Source organism: Meleagris gallopavo, chromosome 11 (assembly GCF_000146605.3).
Source record: "Meleagris gallopavo isolate NT-WF06-2002-E0010 breed Aviagen turkey brand Nicholas breeding stock chromosome 11, Turkey_5.1, whole genome shotgun sequence".
NCBI classification, from domain to species: Eukaryota; Metazoa; Chordata; class Aves; order Galliformes; family Phasianidae; genus Meleagris; species Meleagris gallopavo.
Window position 1 is genome coordinate 5707235 of NC_015021.2, and position 23443 is coordinate 5730677.

The following is a 23443-nucleotide window of genomic DNA, read 5'->3' on the forward strand; positions in this document are numbered from 1 at the left end:
CAAGCGATTGTCGCTAACTAAAGCAGCTGGGGAGCAGAGCTCAAAGTGCAAACAGAAAATGCATCTTATATCAACTTGATGGGAAACTGATAGGATGAAAGGGAAACATGCACTTAATTACTGCCAGCATTGTAGCATTCAGGAGGAGGCATTCACCTGTGAAAATTTTGCATTACTGAGAATTTTCAAAAAATAACATCAACACAATATATGTAGCAATCATGTATGTGTCCCATGGGGACTACAACTCCCGTCCTGAGGGACACCCATCACTCAGCCTCCCTCCAGACTGCCCGGCTGTGCCAGGACCACAGGAATGCACAAGCAGCTGGCTGTAGACCTGGACGTGAAGCTGATGGTCCTTCCACAGTCATGGTAACAGTTCTACATGGGCTTACCTATTTTTTGTCTTTTGGATTAATTTTATTTATCTCAGCACAATTCACCTAACTGAGAAACACATTCTGTTCCTGTTCCTTCCTTCCTTCTCTTCCTTTTCCATCCTTCTCCTTCCTGCCTTTCCCTATTGCTTGGATGCTGTTCTCAAAATCCCTTATCTCTGCTTACATTTAATATTATTCACATCCTTCAATTTTAACTGCATTGCTTCAAAGCTCATTTTATGGCTTTAATTTGTTCATTATGAGTGTATAAAACTCATTCTTTCTGCGATAATTTAAATTTTACCGCATACTAAACTTGCTAGAAATTGGGAAATATATTCAAACACAAACCAAATGCTTCTAAATTATCCTAGTTAGATCATCTGTCCAGAAGATTCATCCTCCCCTATCAATCATAGTTGTAATACTGAATTGTCAGACACCAGTTTAAAAAATGCTCAGAGCTAAGCTGCAACGCAGCCACTGCTTCATTTCAACATGTGCAGTGCTCCGTTTTTTGTACCGAGACCCAAAGCACTGTGCTCAAAGCTGCAGTGAATCTCACCTGCCTCGGTTCCCAGCGCAGCCCTGCTGGCATCATGCAGCCACCATCACTTCATGAGCAGGGCCATGGAACCACGCACGGCCTTCCCCAGCACTGCACACCATCACCCTGCTTCTCACTTGGATATTATCCAAAAAGCAGAAATCCTTGTTCAGACCGACATTACGTTGTCAGCATACTGTCTCTCCAGTGAACGTTAAGATATAATTACCCTGTAAGGAATGATTCCTATTAAACATTTAACACGCCTCCCTCTAATTGAAATTTAAGCCTTTGGTTGCGGTTGGGTGTCACTAAAGATGTGATTAAACATAAAATATGTATAATGCTTAATTCCTTTAGAGGTGCTGGGAGAGATTCCACTATTTTTTTTTTTACTTTTTTATTATTATTTTTTTCCACTCCAGAACTTCTCCACATTGCTGGATTTCATTTGATCATAGAATCATTAATGCTGGAAAGACCAATAATATCATCTAGTCCACCCATCAGCCCATGCCTGCTGTAAGCCAGGTCTCTCAGTGCCACACCTACCCTTTTCATGAGCACCTCCAGAGCTGGTGATTCCACCTCTACCCTGGGCAGCCCACCTGAGGCATGAGCAGCCATTTGAGGCTGTTGCAGAGCAGGAGCAGGCTGAGCTGTGCCCCAGTGCCCCGGCAGCCCATGGCAGCCCCTGCTGCCAGCCCTCAGCAGCCTGCCTAGAGAGGGGCACGGCATGGAGTGTCCTAGGGTCGCTCCTCTTTGGGAGCTCCCTGTCTCAGATTCCTGTAGGTGCTTGGCTTAGGGAGGTGTTTATCCTACATTTTCACTGCTCGGAACTGCTTGCATGAGGTGCTGCACCCAGTAGTTGAAGGCTCGGTGTCTCTCAGACACCGAATGGCAGCGGGGACTCAGGGCACTTGCATACCTGGTGGCTGTGTCTGGCACTGGAAGATCATGCTCAGTCCTTGTTTCTATCACAAAACACAATAGAAAAGTGACTCTCAAAGGAGGAAGGCCTCCCCAGGGTGGGCCGTGCTGGAAAGCAATGTGGGGAAGGCTGCTGTGTCTGTGCACCAGTGGGAGGCAGCTCTCCAACCTCTTCCCTCCAGAGCCACCGGGAAGTCCTCAGTCTGCCCAGGAGTTAAGTTACAGGTGTTTCCCCTCTAATTTCCATATTGTGATATTTATTCATGACTCAGGCAGCAATTCATGATGCAAAGGCATAACAGGAGAGTTGGAAAGGAGATTTGTGAGGGAGATGTTCTGCTAAGATGGCAAAAGAACAGCTGGCCTGGGAGTCAGAGTGCTCCCTCAAATAGGTTAGATTGTATGAAAGACCTTAGTGCTAATTAACGCATCTTAAGAAAAAAAAAAACAAACAAAAAAGGATACATTAAGCTATGAAATGTGAAAGACATTATTCATTTCCACTGTAGTAAAAGAAACAGGACTTCAGTACCTGACACAGTACAAAATCGAGCACAGCTCCTGGCCCCAAGGAGCACAGGAAGCTCCCTCCTCACACATAAGCTCTGCGTCACCTCTGGTGCTGAACACCCCACTGCTTGCAGTGAGTGTCCTGCACCTCAGTGCCAGCCTAAGGCAGCCACTGGCCATGGGAGCACTTTGTTGCCTGCAGTCCTGCCCCTCTTGGGGCTGCATCCAAAGATGAGCTCCGGACACCGAGCACTTTTGCAGAAAGCATCTCCCAGAGGTGTCGGGGTTGAAGCCTGAGAGAGGGCTGCACCTGTCTGTGCTTTCAGACTACTTTGTAAAATTACAAGGAAGCATCTGGCCTTAAAAATCCACACATTCTCCTCCAACGTCAGCACAAGCACAGCAGGAAACCACGTGTGCTACCTCAGTTCTAAGCGCAGAGAGAAACAATTTTCTACACAAATAACATTTGTAAATCAAGCAGCAGAATATTTCGTCACTTCTGCAATATCAAAGTCGTACTGCAGGGCACAAAAAGAGCAACACTGTCAGTAAAGGTCTATCCAGTCATAATTGATGAGTGATTGGCTTCCATCTTGATTACTCACTGCAAACTATCAGTCCTTCACAAATCTGCTGCGAACAGTTATGAGGCATGCTGACTTTTTTCTCCTCCCTTACATGAAGCTATTTACTGCTCTCAAGCATGACAGGCCTGCACAAGAAGCAGAGCCCCACGCTCTCAGGAGGAGCCCACCACCACGGGCCAGCCTGCTTGCCCTCTTGCTCCAGAAGCCAAGGATCACTGCCAGACTCGGGCAGATTTCTGAAAACTCAATATTCCTCTCCTGAAACTGTGGCTCTTCTGTTTTGTACCTTCTCAGCTCGCAAATAAAAGCCCTCTTATGCAGAACTGGTTGACATAATGGAGAAAGCGTTTAGGATTTTGAAAGCCCACAGATTGGGGTGGATGGGGGATTCAGCTCTAAAACATCCATCCCCTGTAATTCTGGTAGCTGAATTTTGTGGCAGCAAAGCAACAAACCGCATTTTGTAACAACTCTACAGCCTCACACTCTTCTGCGTTTGTCATCTTCTCCCCTGAAAGCGGGAACAATTCATGGTTACTGCTTTGTCTCTCCCCCTGTTGTAGTCCTGGTTCAAAGCTAATGCCTGCTAACTGCTTTTATGCAACTATATTGAAAGAGCTCGAACACAGCAGGAGAGCAAACGCCATCTGGAATAATGAAATTCAAGACTGATCATCTCAGATACCAGTAATAAGGTAACAGCTAGCATAGGGGCTCAATTTTCAACCCCCGAGAAGGCTGCAAAGCTGGCTGCTCAAAACAAAACAAAACAAACCCCACAACTCTTAGACTGAAAAATAAAACCCATTTTGAGTTCAAGTAATTGAGAAAACAATCCAGAGATCTCCCCAGCCTAGTGTCAGTTTGATGTGTCTCTCAGTGCAAATCATCCTTTAGCAATACGTGTTGTTTCCAAAGAAGCCCATCAGATTTAGTTGCTCAGTTCTTGTTAATATTAATTAGAAATCACCTTGACGGCTTCTGAGGTACCCCCTCCATCAACACAAACCACAGTAAATGCAAACTGAGTTCTTGGGATGAATCCAGCGAGTCCAAACAAATCTGAAACCCAGTGAGAACAGGACTTCAGGCCCAGGGCTCAGAGACTCACCTCCTCTATGCTGAGGGCTCCTATTGCCATCACCAATGACTGCATTCTCCCATCCACATAAACCATCAGGTAATTCCATGAATTAATACATATACAGCATAAAGCAGGTTAAAACCTGGGCTCAGCTCACTCCTTTGCATAGGATAATTGATTTCAAACATCACAGTGTCTAAAGAGCAGAGCTGGACTTTCTGAGGACAGGATGAGGAGCATGTCAGGCTCCCCATCCCGCTTTCCCTGTGAACACACCGCACGGCACGAGCGGATGGACAATTACAAGAGCCAGGCATTGCTTTGTCACCTGGGATTGTTCATGGGAATGCGGAGCTGGTGACACATCAGTCACAGTGGAGTGGATTTCCTTCTCTATGTACCACAGATAGCGCAGGGCCCTGGCAGAGGAATAAACAAGAAAGACTGTGGGGGAGCTGAGGTTAAAAGGAACTCAGAAGAGCTGACAGACTAGCTCTACTTCACCCCAGCACGATGCAGAACCATCTCACTAGAGGCATGTAGTTTCCCAACAGGCTGTGGGCAAAGCTTGGAAATGCAAACTTCAAGGGAAGAAAAGCAGAGATTTCCTTGGCCTCAAGCGGGACTACATGATCCTTATTTCTCAAGGTGACCTCAGTTTAAGACCATGCCTGTAATCCGAAGCCATACTCTGCAGATGATCATAAACTTCCCTCATCAGAGACCATAACACAATGCACAGACAGGAAGCAAGAGGCATCCTGATCTCCACTGCTCTGCAGTGTAACGATACGGGAATCAACCGATGCACAGGTCCTTAAAGAGGAAGTTTTATGGACGCTTTTATACACATACACAAATATTTTAATATAATAGTAACTGAAATGTTATCCATATTCTTAGTACGGCCATAATTAACTAAAAACATTTTTTAAATTTTGTAAAAATGACATATTTTACACATCTTCTATTTACAATTGCAATATACTTAAATGTTATAAAACATCCACTCTGACCTTTAAAATATATGTATACTAGGACTTAGTATTAGATATATTATAATTTATAGCAAACTTAGGGTTTGCTGTGTAGCTACCTGTTCAATGGAAATTGTATGATCAGCCTTAATAAAGACTTAATAAAGACTGCTCAAAACCAAAAATTGACAGCAACAACAACAACAAAAAAGACAGGGAATGTGCAAATATTGGGACAGGCAAAAAAAAAAAAAAATCAAGCTTGCAGTTTTTAAAAAAACATCACTGCGAAGACTTCCAATAAATTAAAATCATAACACGTCTTTTTTTTTTTCCTGGCATTGTCCGCGATCAAATTATTTTTCAGTACTATTAATCTAATAGGAAATGAAAACAAAACAACATCATCCCAGGTCCTTCCATGGCTGCATGTTCCCCACTCATGCCTCCATCAAGCATCAGGGTTGGATGGGGTGGCTGCTGCTGGCGCAGACGAGCTGGCTCTATTGATGATTCGTGAATACGTGCGCTCCATTCCTTGCTGTTTTGCTGAATCCTCCTTGTATGCAATCTTGTCATTAAAGAGAAAAGAAGAAAAAATATGCAATGGTGAGAGAGATCTGGATATCTTGGTTTTTGTAGTGCTTACTATCTAAGCAGTCATTTCCCATTTTTAGATAGCAATCTGCTGGAGAGAAAGGATCCCTGCTGGGGAGCCAGAAGTGACCAGAGGCTGCAGCAAAAAGGAGCGGGTCCCCTGAGCTGAGGGATACATGGGCCTGGGGTGCAGTCACAGGCTTCTTCCGGCAGTGCTTCATGGGGCTCCCTGACCAAAGTTTCTCTATAGCAGCTCTCACGCTATCCCAGCCGAGAAGTCACTACATCTTACAGAACCAGCAAACACATCTCCTCAGCATGGCACAGACCGCTCCAAGCTCGGCCTATGCAGTCACTCAAGACATGCAGGATCCCCCCAGACCTTCTCACACACATCAACCGCAAGACTATGTCCAACAGCAGCCCTGGAGCCAATATCCTGGGTTGAGAAAGGGCTGAGCTGCATGCCCAGGGAAGAACAGTGGCCAAATCTTGCTCCACCTTGCCCTAGCTGCAGCCTTTAGCAAAGACGACTTTTTTTTTTCCCCCTAAAAATGCTCTATTTAGCCATAGCTATTTTCCCTGCTTCAATATACACATTCCCTTGGCCAAGCAGCCATCAGTGGTGGCCAAGAAACCTCTCTTGGTGCCATCAAACCTCTGACACCCTGGGTAGCTGGTCACAGCACAGCTTAGCCATGCCACATTTATTGCTCAGGCAAGCACGTTTCTCAGCATCAGGAGGATCCCGCTGAGCTGCTTCACTGACCAACCCAAGTTTATAGCTAGGATCCTAACAACACGTGTCTCAACACATGTCAGGAATAATACACCACAGCAGCTTTTTGGTTTTTGTTTTTAAAAAAATAACACCTCCCTGAGCCTAAGGGAATCATTAGGCATGAAACTAAATGAACACAGCACATACAAAAACCAGCAAGTGAGAAAGTACATGACATTAAAAGAAAAAAGATGTAAGAAAAACGAACATACCACTTTTGGCTATAGTATTGAGGGAAATGTTAGACAGGGAAGAAGAGAAGCTGTATAAGCAAGGACCATGACAGAGCTGTCAGAAAAGAACAAACAAAACAAAAAAGAGAAAAACATATGGTGATGAAAGAGTCACTGTCAGTGGGTGAGCAAGCAAACCTCTCTTGATCATGACAATGAGAAAGATGGCAAGGCTTACTGTCTTCGTAAAGAGCACAGCTATAATACAGACTTAAGCATTCCAACTGTAAAATAAATATTTTGGCTACAGTTTATAGTAGGTGATTTGCTAGAGGCAATGCTCTGTTCAGGTGCAGGGGTTTGTGCACTCCTCACAAGAGGAATGGATTGTTTCCAAAAGCCACACTGCACAGAAAACTTCTAAGTGCCCACAGTTATTAAGTGGGAGACTAGCTTCTGAACAGACTTTCAAAGCCTGCTGATTTTGTTTAAAGCTTTTAGTTAAGCAAAAGTCAATTTTGTCTTCTGTTGGATCAACTCAGTGTTACACATCAGCACAATTATGTACAGGTCATTCCATATTATTTTGTCTCTTCTCTTGCATGAGGAAAACTCCAAGCACACTGATGCAGATAATAAAAACAGCTGTGAATATTTAATAGAGTTCACTGAATATTTTATGCATGCTGAAACTCATGAGCTGCTCATGACTAATTTAAGTTGACCATCTTCCATTTTTGTGGGGAACACGAGGCATATGGTACCATCTCTGAACATTATGCAGCCAAAGTAAGTTCCACCAGAGAGCCATGAGCAACCAAAGACATCTTTAGTAGAACAGTGATAAATATTATTTATGATGAAGTTACCGAAATGCATGAGGTTCACAAATCCTTATGCATCTAACTGGGAAGGGAGGACAATTCAAACAACAGCAGCCACTGAGCCTGACCACTGGCATGCACCGAACCCTCAAAGCAATTTATGCAGGTTTATACCCTGGGAAAAGCCAGCTTCATTTCTCAGTAAGAACAGCAATGGGCCAAAAAAATCTTGTAAACCATTATTCTCACACGTGAAGATGAAGAATATGGCATGGTCTAATGGGGCAGAATCTGGCACTTGGTGAGATGCCATCATTGATACCAATGGTTAAGTAAAGTAACTGCACACGAGTAGCACCTATCTGTGCTATGGGCAACTAGACACACAGAGCAGCTGGGAAGGAATAAATGCTTCTCAGGTACAGCCTAAGGCGGCCTACCCACAACCATACAGAGGTACAATTAAGCATGCTTTAATTTGCAAGTAGTGTGCAGAATAGCTCAATTATTATTTACAACAAAACATAAAGCAGTAAGTATCTGCATAGATAGAGCATTGTGTGAATTTCAGTTCAGTATTATGGCACAGCATATAATTAAGGCAACCATGCATGCTAATCCTAAAGTTGCTAGCAGCTGAAATGGAGTTTTTTTGACAGTATACTTAAAAAAAATAAAATAATAACAACAACAAAAAAATCACTCTTACTCTGAAAGCTGAACACAAACATAAACTACTGAAATATCTTCTCCAGTTATAAGTTAGATCTTAAATGCAATTTACTGTTTTAATTAAATATGTCACAGCTGTAGGACAAAGTAGTTTAACTGATATTCTTTCCATGCCTGTGGACCTCAGTCTACAGTCCCATTAACATTGAAGTTTTCAATATCCAACAAGATGGGCAGAAGATAAATCTCTGTCAGGCAAGCAAATTCACTGTGTATAATACAGCTGAAGTGAAGAAAAAAAAGGGTGGATCTATGTTTTCTCAGTGAATGTTGCACTACCCAATCTTACTTCTAGATTTCTGCTTTACATCTTCATTTGTCACTAGAAGAAACAATGAACTGCTTTCATTTGGCCTCAAACATCATTAAAAGCAGACAAACTAACCTGTTCATTCATAACTGCAGAGAGCTCGCTGAGCATATCTCTGTAGTGAGACTTCATTTCTCCCTGATATTCAAATTGGTCCTCCTTAATAAGGCGTTCGTTGACATCAAGAGCATGCCCACATGCTTCTGCAAATTGCCTACAAACACAAAACCACATAGAACAACCATACAAATATTGCAGTAATGAAAACAAATAAATAAATACACATATATATCACTACTATACCTCTTCCTCTCCTCGCATATTATACCTTGTTAGAAATTAATTTCAGAAATCATCCTCAAATCAAGAGGAAGACTGGCTATTGGGATAGGTTGAAGCAATAAATGTTCTCCTAAGAATGACTTGTAGGATATGGCAGATGCAGATTAAACCAGCGTGCTTCAATTCAGAATAACTCCACGTCATGACACTCCTCATATTAGAAGATAGCAAACATGAGCTTAATGTTTACCTGAAGATTTCCTTCAGAAGCTTAACTTGATTATCAGGATATCTCTTCGCATTTGTTTCTTCCAGAAAAGCCCGAGCATAGGCCATTGGCCCAGCATTTACCTGGGGGAGAAAAATACAGCTTAGGTGCATAAAGCAAGTAGATTACTGCCCATTTTTTTTGTGCCTCAAAGGGAATTGGCCTTGGGCAACCAAGCTGGTGTGTAGAATATTAGAATCACTCCTCTTGCCACTTGGATGAAATCTGAAGAGTTTTACTGAGAAAAAAGGAGCGAAGTCAGCCCCATACAAACTGTAGATCTCTGCTGGCCTTTGGCGGCACTTAGCTTGTTAACCATCTAGAAAGCTGTGCATTTGAAGAAAATTTCAACTAGGACATCAGAAATGCATGCACGTATCACCAGTATCAACTTTTCTAATGAAATGAAAAAACTAATCCTGAAAAACCCTCTCTTTAAAGTATTTGCATATTTGGCTGTGTGACAAGTTTTATTCTCAAGTGATACATGATGGTCTTGTTAGAAAGGTCTTAACATTTATTTAGAGAAGATTTGACAGAATTAGTTACGTTTGCACATAAATCCAACACTCATCAACATCAATAGAAAGCTTTCTACTGCCATATGTTTTTTGAGCAGGCTCCAACTGCACTGGAAAACAAGATACGACCAGAAGTACAAAAAAGACAAAACATGTCTGGAAGGATGAAAACCAGAATAAAAATTAAGGTGAACTGGGGAAAAAAAAACAAAACAAAACACAACAGCCAAGAAAAACAAAAATAGTGTGTCTAATTTTCGATACCTTGACACTGACGCTTCCTTGAAGTTTAAGCTGGAGTCGGATCATGTCCACTTCTTCCATTGTGCAAAGCTGATTGAGCTCCGAGACCTTTTTGGACATCTCATCAATCGCTACTTCAATGGGGTTCAGCTCTGTGCTGGTTTGGCTTATGACTTGAATACGCTTCTTCACATACGGAAACAAGTGGCTGGCTACTCAAAAGCAAGAAATACATTAGAGAGGCTCGGATAGCAACAAGATAGTATTTAAGAAAGCAAAACAAGTCACTCAAAGGTTTAGACCATATTAATTTTGACACTGTCTACACAAATGGAGTTTTAATCACTAAGCAAGCAATAGAATTCAGCAGTTCTAAACTGAATTTTTGACAGATCTGATACTGGAAAAACATTTCCTTTTGAATTTACCACTGTTTGCTACTGAGCTCTGTCAGATGGCAGAAAACTCTCACCACTCAGATTTCAGAATGCATTAATTCCTTCTGAATTAAAGCACCAAACGATAAACCTGTAATAAACTCCAAACACCTCAAATATCCCATTGAACAAGTTTCATGTCAGAGGCAGGAGCTTCTAGCTTAGCTGAATTGATTATTACATGCCCATAGATGAATCATTATCAAAGTGCCATCCTTAAAAAAGTAAGGAGTCAGTCTTAGTATTCAACCTAATAATGACTATGGGAGCTGGTAAGGGAATCATTAATTGGTTATGCCTCTTATTTCCAGTGCAGCCATTTTCATGGATCTCAAGAAACCTGGCAGCGATACAGCATGGGGTACTGTCTGATCTGAGCTGTTTAACCTCCTCCCGATTATCCTACACACTTCGTAAGGCCTCCCAGACACCAAATAGGCCCTCCTCCAACGAGCATATGGTGCCAGGCTGCTCAGAGCTAAATGAGCTCCATACAACAGGGTGGCTATCACTCTTTGGACAGCAGGAAATCAAGGACTTGCAGAGCTGGAAGGTCAAGTAACAACCAGGCACGGTAGAGAGCCAAACTGCAGCCAGACCACCGCCATCCTCTGTGCAATACAAGGGCAGGACTCTGGAGCAGGGATGCCGAGCAGCCATCCAGTAACTTTGCCTGAGCACAGACAACTGCCATTAGTCCTCCAGCTGTCCTAATAAGCTTTGTTTTCTTCTCAAAATAAAAGCACTTCCGTTTGCATAGGAAGGAAGCAAAATTATTTGACTTAATCCAAAGGAAAACAGTGTTTCCTCCACAGAAAAGTGCTGAGGTGAGGCAGGTGCCAGAGGGAAAGCAGGGGAGAGGTCATCAAATTCCCACCTGACGCTGAAGATGGAGCCACACTGAGACTGCTGGCAGCTGATGGTGTCATGTAACAGCCAAAGGAAATTATTCTGCTGGACAAACAGCTTTCTCTGTTTTTGCCAGATGTACCACTATGGCTGCACTTTCAAGTCAGAGAAGCTGCCTGCTTCCGTACAGATCTCAAGACACCCAGTGCTGCTGAGGCACTTCAAAAACCACACACAAGCAATTCTTCCTTTCTTCTTCTCATAAACAAAGCTGTGTCATGTAACAAGATGCCCCCAGACACAGATACCTCTTTTCTGACTTGCCAGAACAAAACATCGAGGTGACTACATCTATACTGAAAGCACCTTTCTTCACTTTGCCCTTTGGGGAAGCACACACGCTGAAGTTGGTGGGGAACAGGATTTTTGTCACTGAGAAGCCTTTGCTGTGAACATCAGCCTCGCTGCCTACTGTTGCTCAGGAGAGCAATGCTTCTATCTCAGGCAGTTCCTCATGCTCCCAGCCAAAATTCAGACAGGTCAGGTTTCAGTAGTAGTTTCACAGAGATTTCAGTCATGATAAATAACTGAATGTCTTCTGTTTAACATGACTCAGTAAGAACAGACATGCAGTCCTCCCTACATTCCTGCCTTAAAACAGTGATTGTAACCACCAACGTGAAAGCTTGCCTCTCACATTAAAAATACTATGTAATGTGTCTTACTTTCACGCAGACAAAAGTTCTTATCCAAGACTTACTCTTCACAGCAGAACAAGCACCCTACCTTGCTTTTAATTTCTTCTGTTCATTATTAAAAGAACACTTCTGAGTGCTAAGCTGCCTTCAGCAGAACCCCTCCCAAATCCCATCGTTGTAAGATGCTGACAAGGAAAAATAAAAAACGCTGACTACTTCACAAATGAAAACAACTTCACCTAAGAGGGTCAGCAAGATTCTAAGAACAAACATACTTTGCAAATGGGCACGTGGAAGAGATAAGTTATCAGTCTACATAAAGTGCTGTGCCTACTATCTGCAGAAAGGCTGGCACACGAATGCACTGTGGGCCTTAGCAGCCAAAGGCAGGCTGGGGGGCAATGAGACGTACTGGTCAGGATGGTGCGCCTCTTGCACTGCTCTTCCACACCGCCGTGCTTCTTTCCTGAGAGTGTGAAAGGCGTTTCAAACACAAACCGGTTGACGTTGTGATGCATTTCAAAGTCAGTCTTTCGATCTTCTGCTTCCTTCTCCTCAAAGAAAGGTGTGACATACGTGACCTGAATATAGGCATACTTGGGATCCAGGTCTTTGGGGTTGACCTGTGTAACAGTGGCAAACATAACAACATTTTGTTAAGTGTGACATCCGTCAAGGCATTCATTGTATTTCTTTATCTACCATGGTAATATCAATAAAAATGAGGCTCCCAAATGTTGTATTCAGACCACAAATTACTACAAACATTTTTAACTAGACACCCATAAAAACAGTGGGATTTTTGATCAAAGATAATCCAGAAGTGAATAAGAGCTGCTTCTCCTTTACAGAAAACATTCACATGCTCTCTTCCCACTAGCAGTGAAGCACTGCTCCAGCACTGACATTTCCTTACTACACTCACCATACTATGAGGTTAGGTGCTTCTTTGGTTACAAAACTGTGTCACGCTCGGTTCACATTTGTTCAAAAAACTGCTCACAAAACATGAACTCGCTTTTCTTCCTTGTACAGGAATCATGTCTTTCATACCTTGTTGGAATCCTGGATGATCTTCACATTATCTATTCCAAACTTGTCTGCGTACAGTTTCAGCAGCCTCTGAGAGATCTCAGACAAGCCAGTTAGTTTGGGCTCCTTATAGATATACTCTTTCCCTTCCTCTTCTTCAAAAAAACCCTGTTTGGAAAGAAACAGGATACAGTGAACACACCAGACAAGGCAAAGCCTAATGGAGGCACCCAGGATATGTCTGTATACCCACCAGCGCTTCCAATATGCCATTTGCAGCACCTAAGTTAAAGGATTGACTCTCTCCATCCTCACAGACACTGCCTCATGTCTGCTTTTACACTGACTTGGTATCCCCTAAGCTACCCAGTAAATAACTCGTACACATGTTTTCCCATAAGAGATCTAGTTGTTTCAACAGTGACAGCAGCTTCTCTAGAATTCCGATATATGTGGAAAAAAAAAAGTCTAAGGAAATAAAACTTGGAGTTTTAACAAGATTTCATTTGTAATAGGTTAAATTACTCACTTGTGAAGCAGTACATTATTAGACCACAGGTACAGCAGCTGCCTGCTGGGTGCACAGCCTGGCTAGGATGCAGGCACAGCCCCCAACACTGCAGTGATGGGCCGAGCTGTGGCAAAGGGAGCCCCAGTGAACAGAACTGTGTCTGCCCAGGGCAGCTGAAGAGTAATTCTGGGGGCATCTTCAGAAGAAGCACTGGCCTCAGAAGATTAATTTGGCATTGCATTGCTACAGGTGAGACACAGCTGCTATGCGATGAGCATGTATATCAAACAGTGGGGAGCAGCAATCCCAGCTGAGCAGAAAGCAGCAGCTGACCCTTCAACAAGGACTGGATTCATCCCAGCACCCTGAGCAGCACCAGCCGTCCCCCTAACATTTCATATGCTGTTGATGAAATTTGGCAGTGTTAAATGCTGCAGCTGTACCTCTTCCACTGTAAGGCAAAGTGACCTAGTGGAAAATACCTGAAGATGCAGGGATAAGGATAAGAAAGACAGCATTAACAATGCCAGACCAAGGCTCTGTAAACTAAACATGATGTAGCTTGGGCAAGTAATTCTACAACATGCCCTGGCAAATTGCAATCTGTTGAAAAACAGAGGAGCACAACTGAACGAAGTCAGGAGAAATCTCCAAAATCTGTGGCAGGTACTCGTGTAAAGAAAAAAACGAAACAAAAACAAAACAACAAAACAAAACAACCAACTCCCAGCCCTTTCATGCTGAAGCATATTCCAAACTTTGGTCACTAAAATAATAGACCAGGCAAATTTTACAAAAAAATACAGACTTGTGATAAATCAGCTGTTAATTCTGAGCTTCGTTTTAGCAAGGATTAACAAATATCTGTGGCTTCTCCTCCAGTCAGGACAAAGGACAAGAAACCACCTGTTCACACCTGACAAGTGCCAAGAGTAGTGTGGGCATTACTGAAACAAATGACTAATAGCAGCACCAGCAGCTTGTCTGATAGTATCTTAATTAGCCTCACCGTGACCTTCTAACACTGTGCCATTTTTAACAATATTAATCAATTAATCACTGCAGGCATTGGGAAGAGTTACATAGGTAATTAGAAACCAGATCTAGAGCTCAAAAAGCTGACACCCTATTAACATTTACTGAGCTGTCACTTTCTATTGATGCCACTGAGAAAGGATGTGTGGGATCACAGCCTGGTTTCTGATCTTGTTTCCACTGAAGAAATACCACTTTATGTGGAAACAGCTGAAAGCCTCATTAGTTTCACACAACCGTACTCAATCACGCTGCTAGGATTGTTTCTGTCAGAAAACATCCGCCTTCTGTTACTGTTCAACGCTGTTAACAAACAACAACAAAACAAATACCAAAACTAAAACAGAAAAAGCCCCTTTTCCAAATTAATCACATAGCAAGCTAGAACATCGCTTATCCTCTTATCTTAGATGCTGGTTCTGGATATATTTGCATGCTGCAGGACAGCATTTTATATACAAGGACCAAATCTGCTGCATGCATGCTAGGATGCTATCTCTGCTAACAGTGCTGCTCAGGAAAAAAATGAGATTAACAGTAAAAAGCAATACAAACCCCTCCAAAATAAAAGACACAGCTAACAAATTCTGTCTCCTCTCTAACACAGGAGATAGTATTTATGTACAAATTCCCTGCAGTATTTCAGTGGATAGAATTTAATTGCGAGCTATAAATAATCGTGTCTGCCATATGCTATATGTCTGCCTAAGACTATTGAAAGCCAGATTAAATACTTTTTAGGAGTCAAATATCCTCCAATTTAAGGATTTTAAAATGTTAAGCAGTCAGAGTCACACTATCAAAGCATATTCCCAGACTATTTGCATACTGACTGTTTTTTGCCTTCGAGAACAATGTAGCTTTACACATGAAAATTACTAACACGGAGCAGCTGAATGTAAGTGAAGAGAGAACAACCTCATGGTGATGGACTTCCTCTGCACTCCACCATGCTGTGAGTGGGGCTGTGACCCCAGATGATTGTGTGAGAGTGCTGGAAGGGCCCTTCTTACTCCTTGCATACTCACAGGTGCAGCCCTAAAAGCTCACAGTGTGTTTCCTCCCTGCCCTTAGGTGGTAAAGCACACCGTGCTCCCACAGCAGGCAGAATGAGATGAGGCCTTATGCTTTAAGATGATCTTTGCACAGGCCAAGTGCATGCTGGTGGGAAATGAGATTGCTGCTTATGTGGGCCAAAATGGGTCAATGCTCCAAACTCTTACTACAGCAAGCACATCCCCACTGCAAAGAGAGAGGGAAGCATCTCAACAACTCATTTCCTTAGCACCAGAAACAACCTAGCACTCACTCAGATGTTCTTGCATAGAACAGCATTTCCATAGCCAGCAAAGGCTGAGACTTGGTATTTAGAAGACCCTTCCTTGCCTGTATCAAGTGTGCAGTGCCAGCATCACTTCCTGTACTAAGTGGGCTTGTGCACAACTCAGTAAGAAGCTATTACAGCTGTTTTACTAGCAAATGTGGAATAGATCATTCTGTGATCTTCAGACATAAGCCTGCAGATATCTTACTGCTAAAAAAGTCTGACCTCCAACTAACTACTAGAGCTGACTGAACAGATGGGAGAACAAAACCTCAGCTTTACCCTTAGCTCACTGCACTGAACCATGTCTTGAATGGTTTTTGCTTATAAAAGCATAACACAAGTTTTCAGCTATTCAACATAACTAGCAGCTCTCATGTATATATGTATATAAATTCAAAAAAGATCTTGACCTCTCAAAACATTCAACTGTGAATAAAATCATAAGCCCTGGCCCATAGCTAGCGTGGCCACTTGGTGGTGCAATGAGATGCTGTCACCAAAGGCCTTAACAGAATTTGCAGCCTAATACAGAGCTGCCCTGAGATCTGGCTCTCTGAACTGGTAACTAAAACTCTCTGGTGAAGATACAACAGGCACAGAGGCCTGCAAGCATTTCTGGCAATAGAAGAAACAAAAGGCTCCACACCTTTCCACCAAGAGCCAACACGGAAGCAAATGGCACAAGGGACGAAGGAGCTGACAGAAACGCAGAAAAGGAAACCTTCTGTAGGGAAGAAATGTGCAGGATGTGGGAATGCACGATTCTCTCTCCATTCCTTATGTGGTTAATCCCTATCTGTAATTCCTACATTTCATGTGGTGCTTGGTGTGTTGGTATACCTTCCTTAATCAGTTTTGCAACACTGAGTGCTATTATCCTTGGTAAATGAGGCACCAGTAATGTTGATGGGAATAATCTACCTTCAATTATTTGCACTGTGCCATACGCTTTAGTCACTATGTCTCTGCAAGGAGCAGTACAGAGCAGTTCCAATTTCTGCCATATAAAATCTCATCTGCAAAAGGAAATAAAGAAGCTGTGCTCGTTTGCATTTAGAGCTCAGTACCCATGTGCACCAGGGAATAAACCGAGCAACACACAGCTATGAAAAAGTCATATGCTTTCAAGCACTAAAGCTGTTTAAATGAAGTTGCCCTCGTGGCACCAGCAGCTGAAAGCCATTGCACTGTAACAGAGATTTTATCCCAGTTGAGCAGAACTGCTGCAGCTAAATTACCCACTTAGATGTAGCTTTACTCCATGAGCTTGGCTGCTTGGTGGGGGGACAGCACAAGGGCAGCCCCAGCAAGAAGCTGCAAGCAGAGAGTCTTATTTTCACCTTCACTGTCCCTATTTTGAGGAAGGGCATAAGTTAAAACTCTTCCTTAGGTACAGCAGTTTGCTTTCTTGCATTTGGCAAATTCAGCTTTGCTGATCTGTAGGGAGAGCCAGAACTCACCACTGCCCTCTGAATCCCAAATTTGCACACTCCTAAGAAGAGACCAAGGGGCTTTGTTGCTGCCCCCTGCCCAGGGTGCTCAATTACTTCTGCCACCAAACACAGATGGACAACAGCCTTTCGCTCTGGAGCTGCTGCACAGGCCAGGAAAGCAGTCTTGCATTCAAACAGCATTAGTGTGACACTGAGTTTTTCAGCACAGAAAGAAGGGGTCCAACCCAGTGAAGCTGAGAGGGAAACTGTCACTGAGATGAGGTGACAGCATTGAGCCCCACAGTGCACACACAACATGGTGACAGATACAGCTTTGTAGTTTGGGTAACTGAACAAACAAAAATTAGTTTGCAGGATGCAACGATGAATGGAACGTTATTTTTTCTGCCACAAACCAAAGAACCGAGAGTGCGGGAAAGTTAATGTTAAGTACGGGGAAGGATGGAAGATGTGTGAGGAGAATTAAACAAAACATGCAAAAGAACTAGACTTACCACAGCCTTGAATAAGATCAAAAGGAGAAAAGAGCAAATTTCTGTATTAAAATCTAATTAGCAAACAGAATGATTCACATCAATCTGTTGTTTACACACCTTATTTTAAAGTATTGCTTGTATGCTTGTCAAAAATAGGTCTTAAAAAAGCATGCTGGATTTCTACACTGGTTTGTAGTGGAAGAAAGCACAAAATAATGCCTTGAGGATGCTAAAGCACAACAAAGGGAATAAAACTACTCTATAATATATTGCACAGAATCAGAGGTGGCCTGAAAGCAGAAGTCAGGCAGGGAGAAGCAGAACATAACATCTACTGCATACCACTCTCCTTTACGCTCTATGAGAAGAAAAGGCTATATAAGAAAGATGTTTTATTCAGTTTCTTTTCAGTTTTATTCTGAAAAATCTGCCCTGCCTCAGTCTTAGTTTTGCTTGACAAAAATCAAGAACTAAATCTGATGTAAATGTTTGTTCTCCACTGCACCTCTAAATTCAATGTAGCAGTTTGCACAGATGCAACTGAGTGCTCTCTCCTCTGAGTAAAAGCCTCCTGAGAGTTTGACCCATGATGCACTTTTTACTCCATGATTCCTTGTTAACTGTTTCCCTGTTTTAGCTTCCCTGAAATACAGCACAGTTAGAAAGTACTGGCTGAAATCCAAGAATCTATCAAGACAAAAGAACACAAGTCAGCTTACCTGCCCATAAAACGCAACACGGTAGTACCGCCCAAACAGACGCTTCTCAGAGTTCACCACCTCTGCAACCTTCAGGTATGAGCGGTGGATGTCATAGTACAGATCAGACAGCCTCTGCAATGGAGAGACAGAGCAGAGGTGAGGAGGAGCAAGTCCTTCAGGAAATGACACTGAGGCTCTGCACAAACATGGCTTGCCTTAACTAGATGCCCAAACCTTTGAAAAGATAGCTACACGTGTCATGGGAGTAGTTAAACCTTGACACTAAAGAATTATTTCAAGGCTTTTGACATCTTCCAAGCATGCAGTTTTATGGCAGAGAGTGTCTACATGTGCAGGGTCACACTGCATCTCATGAAAAAGCAATGATAGGAACTGTCTAAGTGGTCAGAGGAAGCAAGTGTCCTGAGTGCAGGGAAGGCCAACGTGCCACCAACCCCAGTCAGGTTCCACACACAGATATGCTGCCCTCAGCTCCCAACACAAATGACCATCTTGTGTACAGAGCCAGGTTTTCATAACCTTTACAGGTTGATTTGTTTGAAAAACTTTTGTTTGTTTATGGTTGCACTGATGCTGAAAAAAAACCAAAGTTGTTTTTTTTATTTACTCATAGCATGAAGCACTAAAAGGAGAAATTACAGACAGGAAGAACAAAATATTCCCTGTAAAGAAGGCACATTAGTTTGAAAATATTGATCTTTACTGTTGGCTTACGCTGATTTCCATAATAAAAAAGAACTTACTTTAAAGTCCCTCTGCTTCTCAAAAACAGCAATGATGGGCTTGTTAACCTCAGCAATAAGTTCATATCTCTCAGACTTCCACAAGTATTCAACACACAACTCCAGCTGCTCCACCAGGATGTTCTGCAATTCCACAAAGAACCATATCAGTCAATAGCTGACAGCACTTCATTATTAAGTGCATAGAAGAAGTACCTACCCACTGTTTTATTTTTATTCTGTGTCTTCTATACTAAAGTTTAGTCCAATCACACAATGTTTAGTCAGGTATTGGTGACCTAGCACTTCTTTAGACAGCAAACTGAAATCGCAGTAACATGGTAATACTTGACTTCTCATTCCAAAGAACAGGATGGCACTGTGGGCTCCAACCCTGGTACTTAATGTTCTACTCAGCTGAATACCTATCCCAGCTATTTAGCAAAACAGCTATGGTATTTCACTCAAAAGCAGCGTGCCTTTTAAAGTTGAGTGAAGTGCACTCTCACTGTAATTTGTTGCATAGGCATCCGTTAGAATTACTGCTGACTGTAAGTATAAAACAAGTCTATAAAGGTTAATGCCACTGACCTCATTATAGGGAGTATCTTGCATCCCGGAGTCTTCCTTCATAGCACCTTCTTCTTTAATGTTGGGGGTGATGCTTAGAAAAGCAGGCCATCCCATGGAAAATAAGCCTTGAAGTGCAAGTCAAAACAACATCAATTAATGACTGAATCACTACACACTTAAAGTTAGTTGATGCTATTAAAACAAAGCTGATTTCATTGATGAGGTTTGTTACTTTTTCTTTCCCACAGCTCAAGTGATGAGAAGTACAAATGAAACTGGCTATCACACAATTCCTCTATGAAGTAAATCAATTTGCTCAGGCAAAGGGAAACTGCAATATTTTTCTGACGCAATCTTATTTCCCTTTGGCATTTCAGTTCCTTAGCTGTGCAGTGCTACGCATGCCACACTCCTTTACACAGGAATTACCATTGCAGGTGGAGGGGTGACAATTTATACTCATGAAGCCAATACAGGCACTTAACACTAAATGCTGGGACTTGCAGTCGTTCCACCCATCCCATCTCCTAACAGAGGGGCACAGTTGCCACAGGCTCATGTCAGCTGATGCAGAGGTGGCCACTCCAGAACAAGCTGTGCCTCTGCTGGACTCAAGGATGCCCTGACAGCTGTGCTCCTTATCCTGCCCTGGGAACGCAGAGTGACCACCGTGCTGCTCAAGGAGCTCTTGTAGACAGCTCAGAGTGGTTGCTGAGGGAAGCCCTCACTCTGCCAAGTTTTGGAAGAGTTTTGAGCAACTTATCTTTTTACTGATGTGTAGGTTTAAAATTACCCAAAAGTTCTTCACTCTGTTTACTGTGATCTGTTATTTATACCAAGTATAAAAGTAAGACATCCCTGAAATACCGCTGTGTACAAAAGCCCCTTTCATCTCATCCACAGACACCTGCAAGATATCAGAGAACCATAGTCTCTCCAAAACTAAGTTTTCTCTTCCCAGCTATATTTTCTTTTGTCCCTGGAAATCGCTCTTTATGAATGCTACTAAAATATCTCAAGCTGAAAATTCCTTTAAAATAAACATTTCATGAACTAAACAACGTGTGGAAGCATTACAAAAACATAAGCCTGCACTTCATTTTTCTAATTAGCATTACAGATTTAAAAAATCTTTATCTATACAAAGTTACGTATGGATAATCCGATATTAATTCTGCCCTTGTTCCCCAGCTTTGGATAGTCAAGGAAACTGAATATGGATTTGTGTGCTAAACACCAATTGACCTGAGAGGATTGCTAATGAAGAGCAGACTGCTCTGCCCCAGAAGAACCCTTAGCCAGAGCTGTTCTGTGCATTTCATCAAACCAGTCAAAGAGCATCAGGAAAGTAACACAATGCTGACATTACTTGCTTGCTGTTACAGCCATCAACATGCACTATAAATATTTTCAGTTTGGTAGATATTTTTCCAGATCAGTGGAAGATCATTGATTCCCTAGCCACGTTATCTGACCCATAAACAGGCATGGTTAGAGCACTCACTTCCTCCAGTGTGAGTTGTTAGTAACACATTACTATCAGAGACTTGACCATCCTCCAGGAGCATACGTGAGGTACAAATCTTTTCCATTTTCCAGTAACCTATGATAGCGTAAGATGGTATTAGTGCTCTGCTACTGGTATGTGTTAATACATGCATATTTAATAACAGCACATTAACAAGTGAAGCATTCTCTTTTAGCACTACTCTAATAATCGTTTAATTAACCCTTCACACAAAACACATACTGTCACTGTCCTAGTGCTAAGACTAGTACTTAAAATGTATTAAAAATAAAGTATTTAGATCGAATTTGAGCAGCTTTAAGAATACTTTATTTAAAGGTAAGGAAAGGAGAACAATAAAAAATTATTTTCAACGATATGATTTATAAATACATAGGGTTGATTTTGAATATATTGATCTTACCCTTTCTTTTTAGGTACTCTGCAATGAGAGCAGCGATGTGAATGTAGCACATAGCAGCCTGCAACGAGAGACCAAGAATCATGTATATGTTGAAGCACACTGACTTAGCATATATGTGAAAAAGAATGGGCATGTACTTTCATCACTAACAAGTCACATTGCAGAAGAGGGAAAACAAAATTAATGTAACGTTTTGAGCAAATAAAGGACTAAACGATGAAACCTAAAGGATTAAATGATGATACCTCTCTCTAGTAATAATTTCACAAAATGCATCAGATAAAAGCACAGACTAAGTAGTAAATGAAGACACCGAGAAATTCACTCAATAGAACAACGTAAGATCAGTTAGTATACACAATAATGCTGGGCTAGGTACTAGAGGTTCACATCAGTCATTCAGTTTTTGATGAAAAGGACATGTTATAAATATGCAACTTCTCTCCTACGCTGTTTAAGGTGGAAAAAAAAAAAAAGAATTACATGAAAACCTGTATGTAAATAAAGCACTGTTTATAACGTCACTTACACTAATATGCCTGTTAAGAGTGAAGCAGGTCAGCTCCTAATATGATGCTGGACACATCTTCTCCATCAGAAGCTTTTAAGTCTTGCTCAAGCACACGTCAGCCACTGTCACACTTAAGCAAACTGACGTAATAAGCACATCATGCCTCTAGGCATTGCTCAAACCTGCTCCCAGTGTATGACAGATTGTATACATCTCTTAAATCACTGCTGTTACCTTTTTCACGGCCCTTCTCATCAGAACATCTCAGCCTAATGACAAATGCATTTCCTACTCATTTGTTTATAAATTACCTCTGATAAATCTCCATTTCTTGCATGAATCTTGGCCATGCTTTCAAGCCAGGTCCTGCGTAATTCAGGTGTGCTGGCATAGGAATTTGCGAGGCTGTACTGCAGGTCCACAAGCATCTCAGGGTCTTTCTCATGTTCCTTCATCTGAGCTGTGGCCATTAAAACTGTTCTGATGCGTTTGGTCAGATCCTTCACCTCTGCTGGGAAATTAACGTTCTTTGGGAAAAATAAGCGATACATCACTAAAACCATCCAAAGAACCATATGCACCACCCCTGACTGAGCTCCCATTCTGCTTGTGGAACATCTCCCCATCCCCATAGTTCATTTGGTTGAAAACAGATTTACACTTCAACAGTATGCACACAATTTACATTGTTACACATGTTTTTGGTGCACATCTACGAACGGATTAGGGACAGTTTGTAGACTTAAAGACTGCTAATTGTGGTAGCGTTTCATCAGTCATAATGCACAGCACCTCTCTGATATCAGGTAGCCAAAATGTCTTCCGGAGAACAAATTAAGCAGCAAGCAACAAATAAATTTCAATCAGAAATCTGTTGATCTAAATTATCAATTTTGTGATTCATGAATTCATCGATGTCTGGTTGCCTCAAAAAACATACTACATATGCACAACTCAGTAACCTGAGTCAGCAATTTCATTCACAGAAACACTTGCTCCTCTGAAGTTGTTGATATTTGAAAGAGGTAGTGATTGATAAAAGAAAAAGTTTCTTACTTTCATCTGCTTGTCTCCATTAGCAAAATTATTTATAATTGCAAGTGAATGTTGAAAACGGGATCCACCAATCCCTGCATCCGCTATCAGCTGGCTCACTGCTTTGATGAGCTGTACAAGTAGAGAGTAGCAACAAAGCCCAACAACAACAACAAGAAAAAAAAGAACAGGGTGCAATTAGCAATGAAAATCAAAGATTCTAAACAGTTTTTTAATGCCTGCTTTAATGTAACTTAATGTACTAGTCAAGCAAAAATGCTCTTTTAGACCTATTTTAAGAAGATCATAGAACTGTTTGGGTTGGAAGGGACATAGAAGATCATCTAGTTCCAATCCCCTGCTGTGGGCTGGGATACT

The 23443-nt window shown here is 42.0% G+C and overlaps 1 protein-coding gene across 5 annotated transcripts in view; it reads right to left on the reverse strand.

Moving 5' to 3' along the window:
- Positions 1-5326: 5326 nt before the first annotated feature.
- The window catches only part of LOC104912571 (dedicator of cytokinesis protein 10-like), a 29519-nt gene continuing 11402 nt past the window's right edge, over positions 5327-23443 (reverse strand). For 3 of the 5 annotated variants that reach the window (XM_019618959.2, XM_019618958.2, XM_019618957.2), the window contains exons 14-27: positions 23087-23197; positions 22342-22557; positions 21520-21577; positions 21093-21191; positions 19607-19713; positions 19037-19159; positions 18291-18404; positions 17590-17595; positions 12790-12936; positions 12149-12359; positions 9774-9964; positions 8971-9071; positions 8514-8652; positions 5327-5592 (exon numbers count right to left, since the gene is read on the reverse strand). In XM_019618959.2, the coding sequence (XP_019474504.1) occupies positions 5473-5592; positions 8514-8652; positions 8971-9071; positions 9774-9964; positions 12149-12359; positions 12790-12936; positions 17590-17595; positions 18291-18404; positions 19037-19159; positions 19607-19713; positions 21093-21191; positions 21520-21577; positions 22342-22557; positions 23087-23197 (1743 nt within the window). In that variant the 3' untranslated portion in view covers positions 5327-5472. The remainder of the gene's footprint in view (positions 5593-8513; positions 8653-8970; positions 9072-9773; positions 9965-12148; positions 12360-12789; positions 12937-17589; positions 17596-18290; positions 18405-19036; positions 19160-19606; positions 19714-21092; positions 21192-21519; positions 21578-22341; positions 22558-23086; positions 23198-23443) is intronic. The other 2 variants (XM_019618960.2, XM_010716432.3) reach the window with 2 other exon arrangements.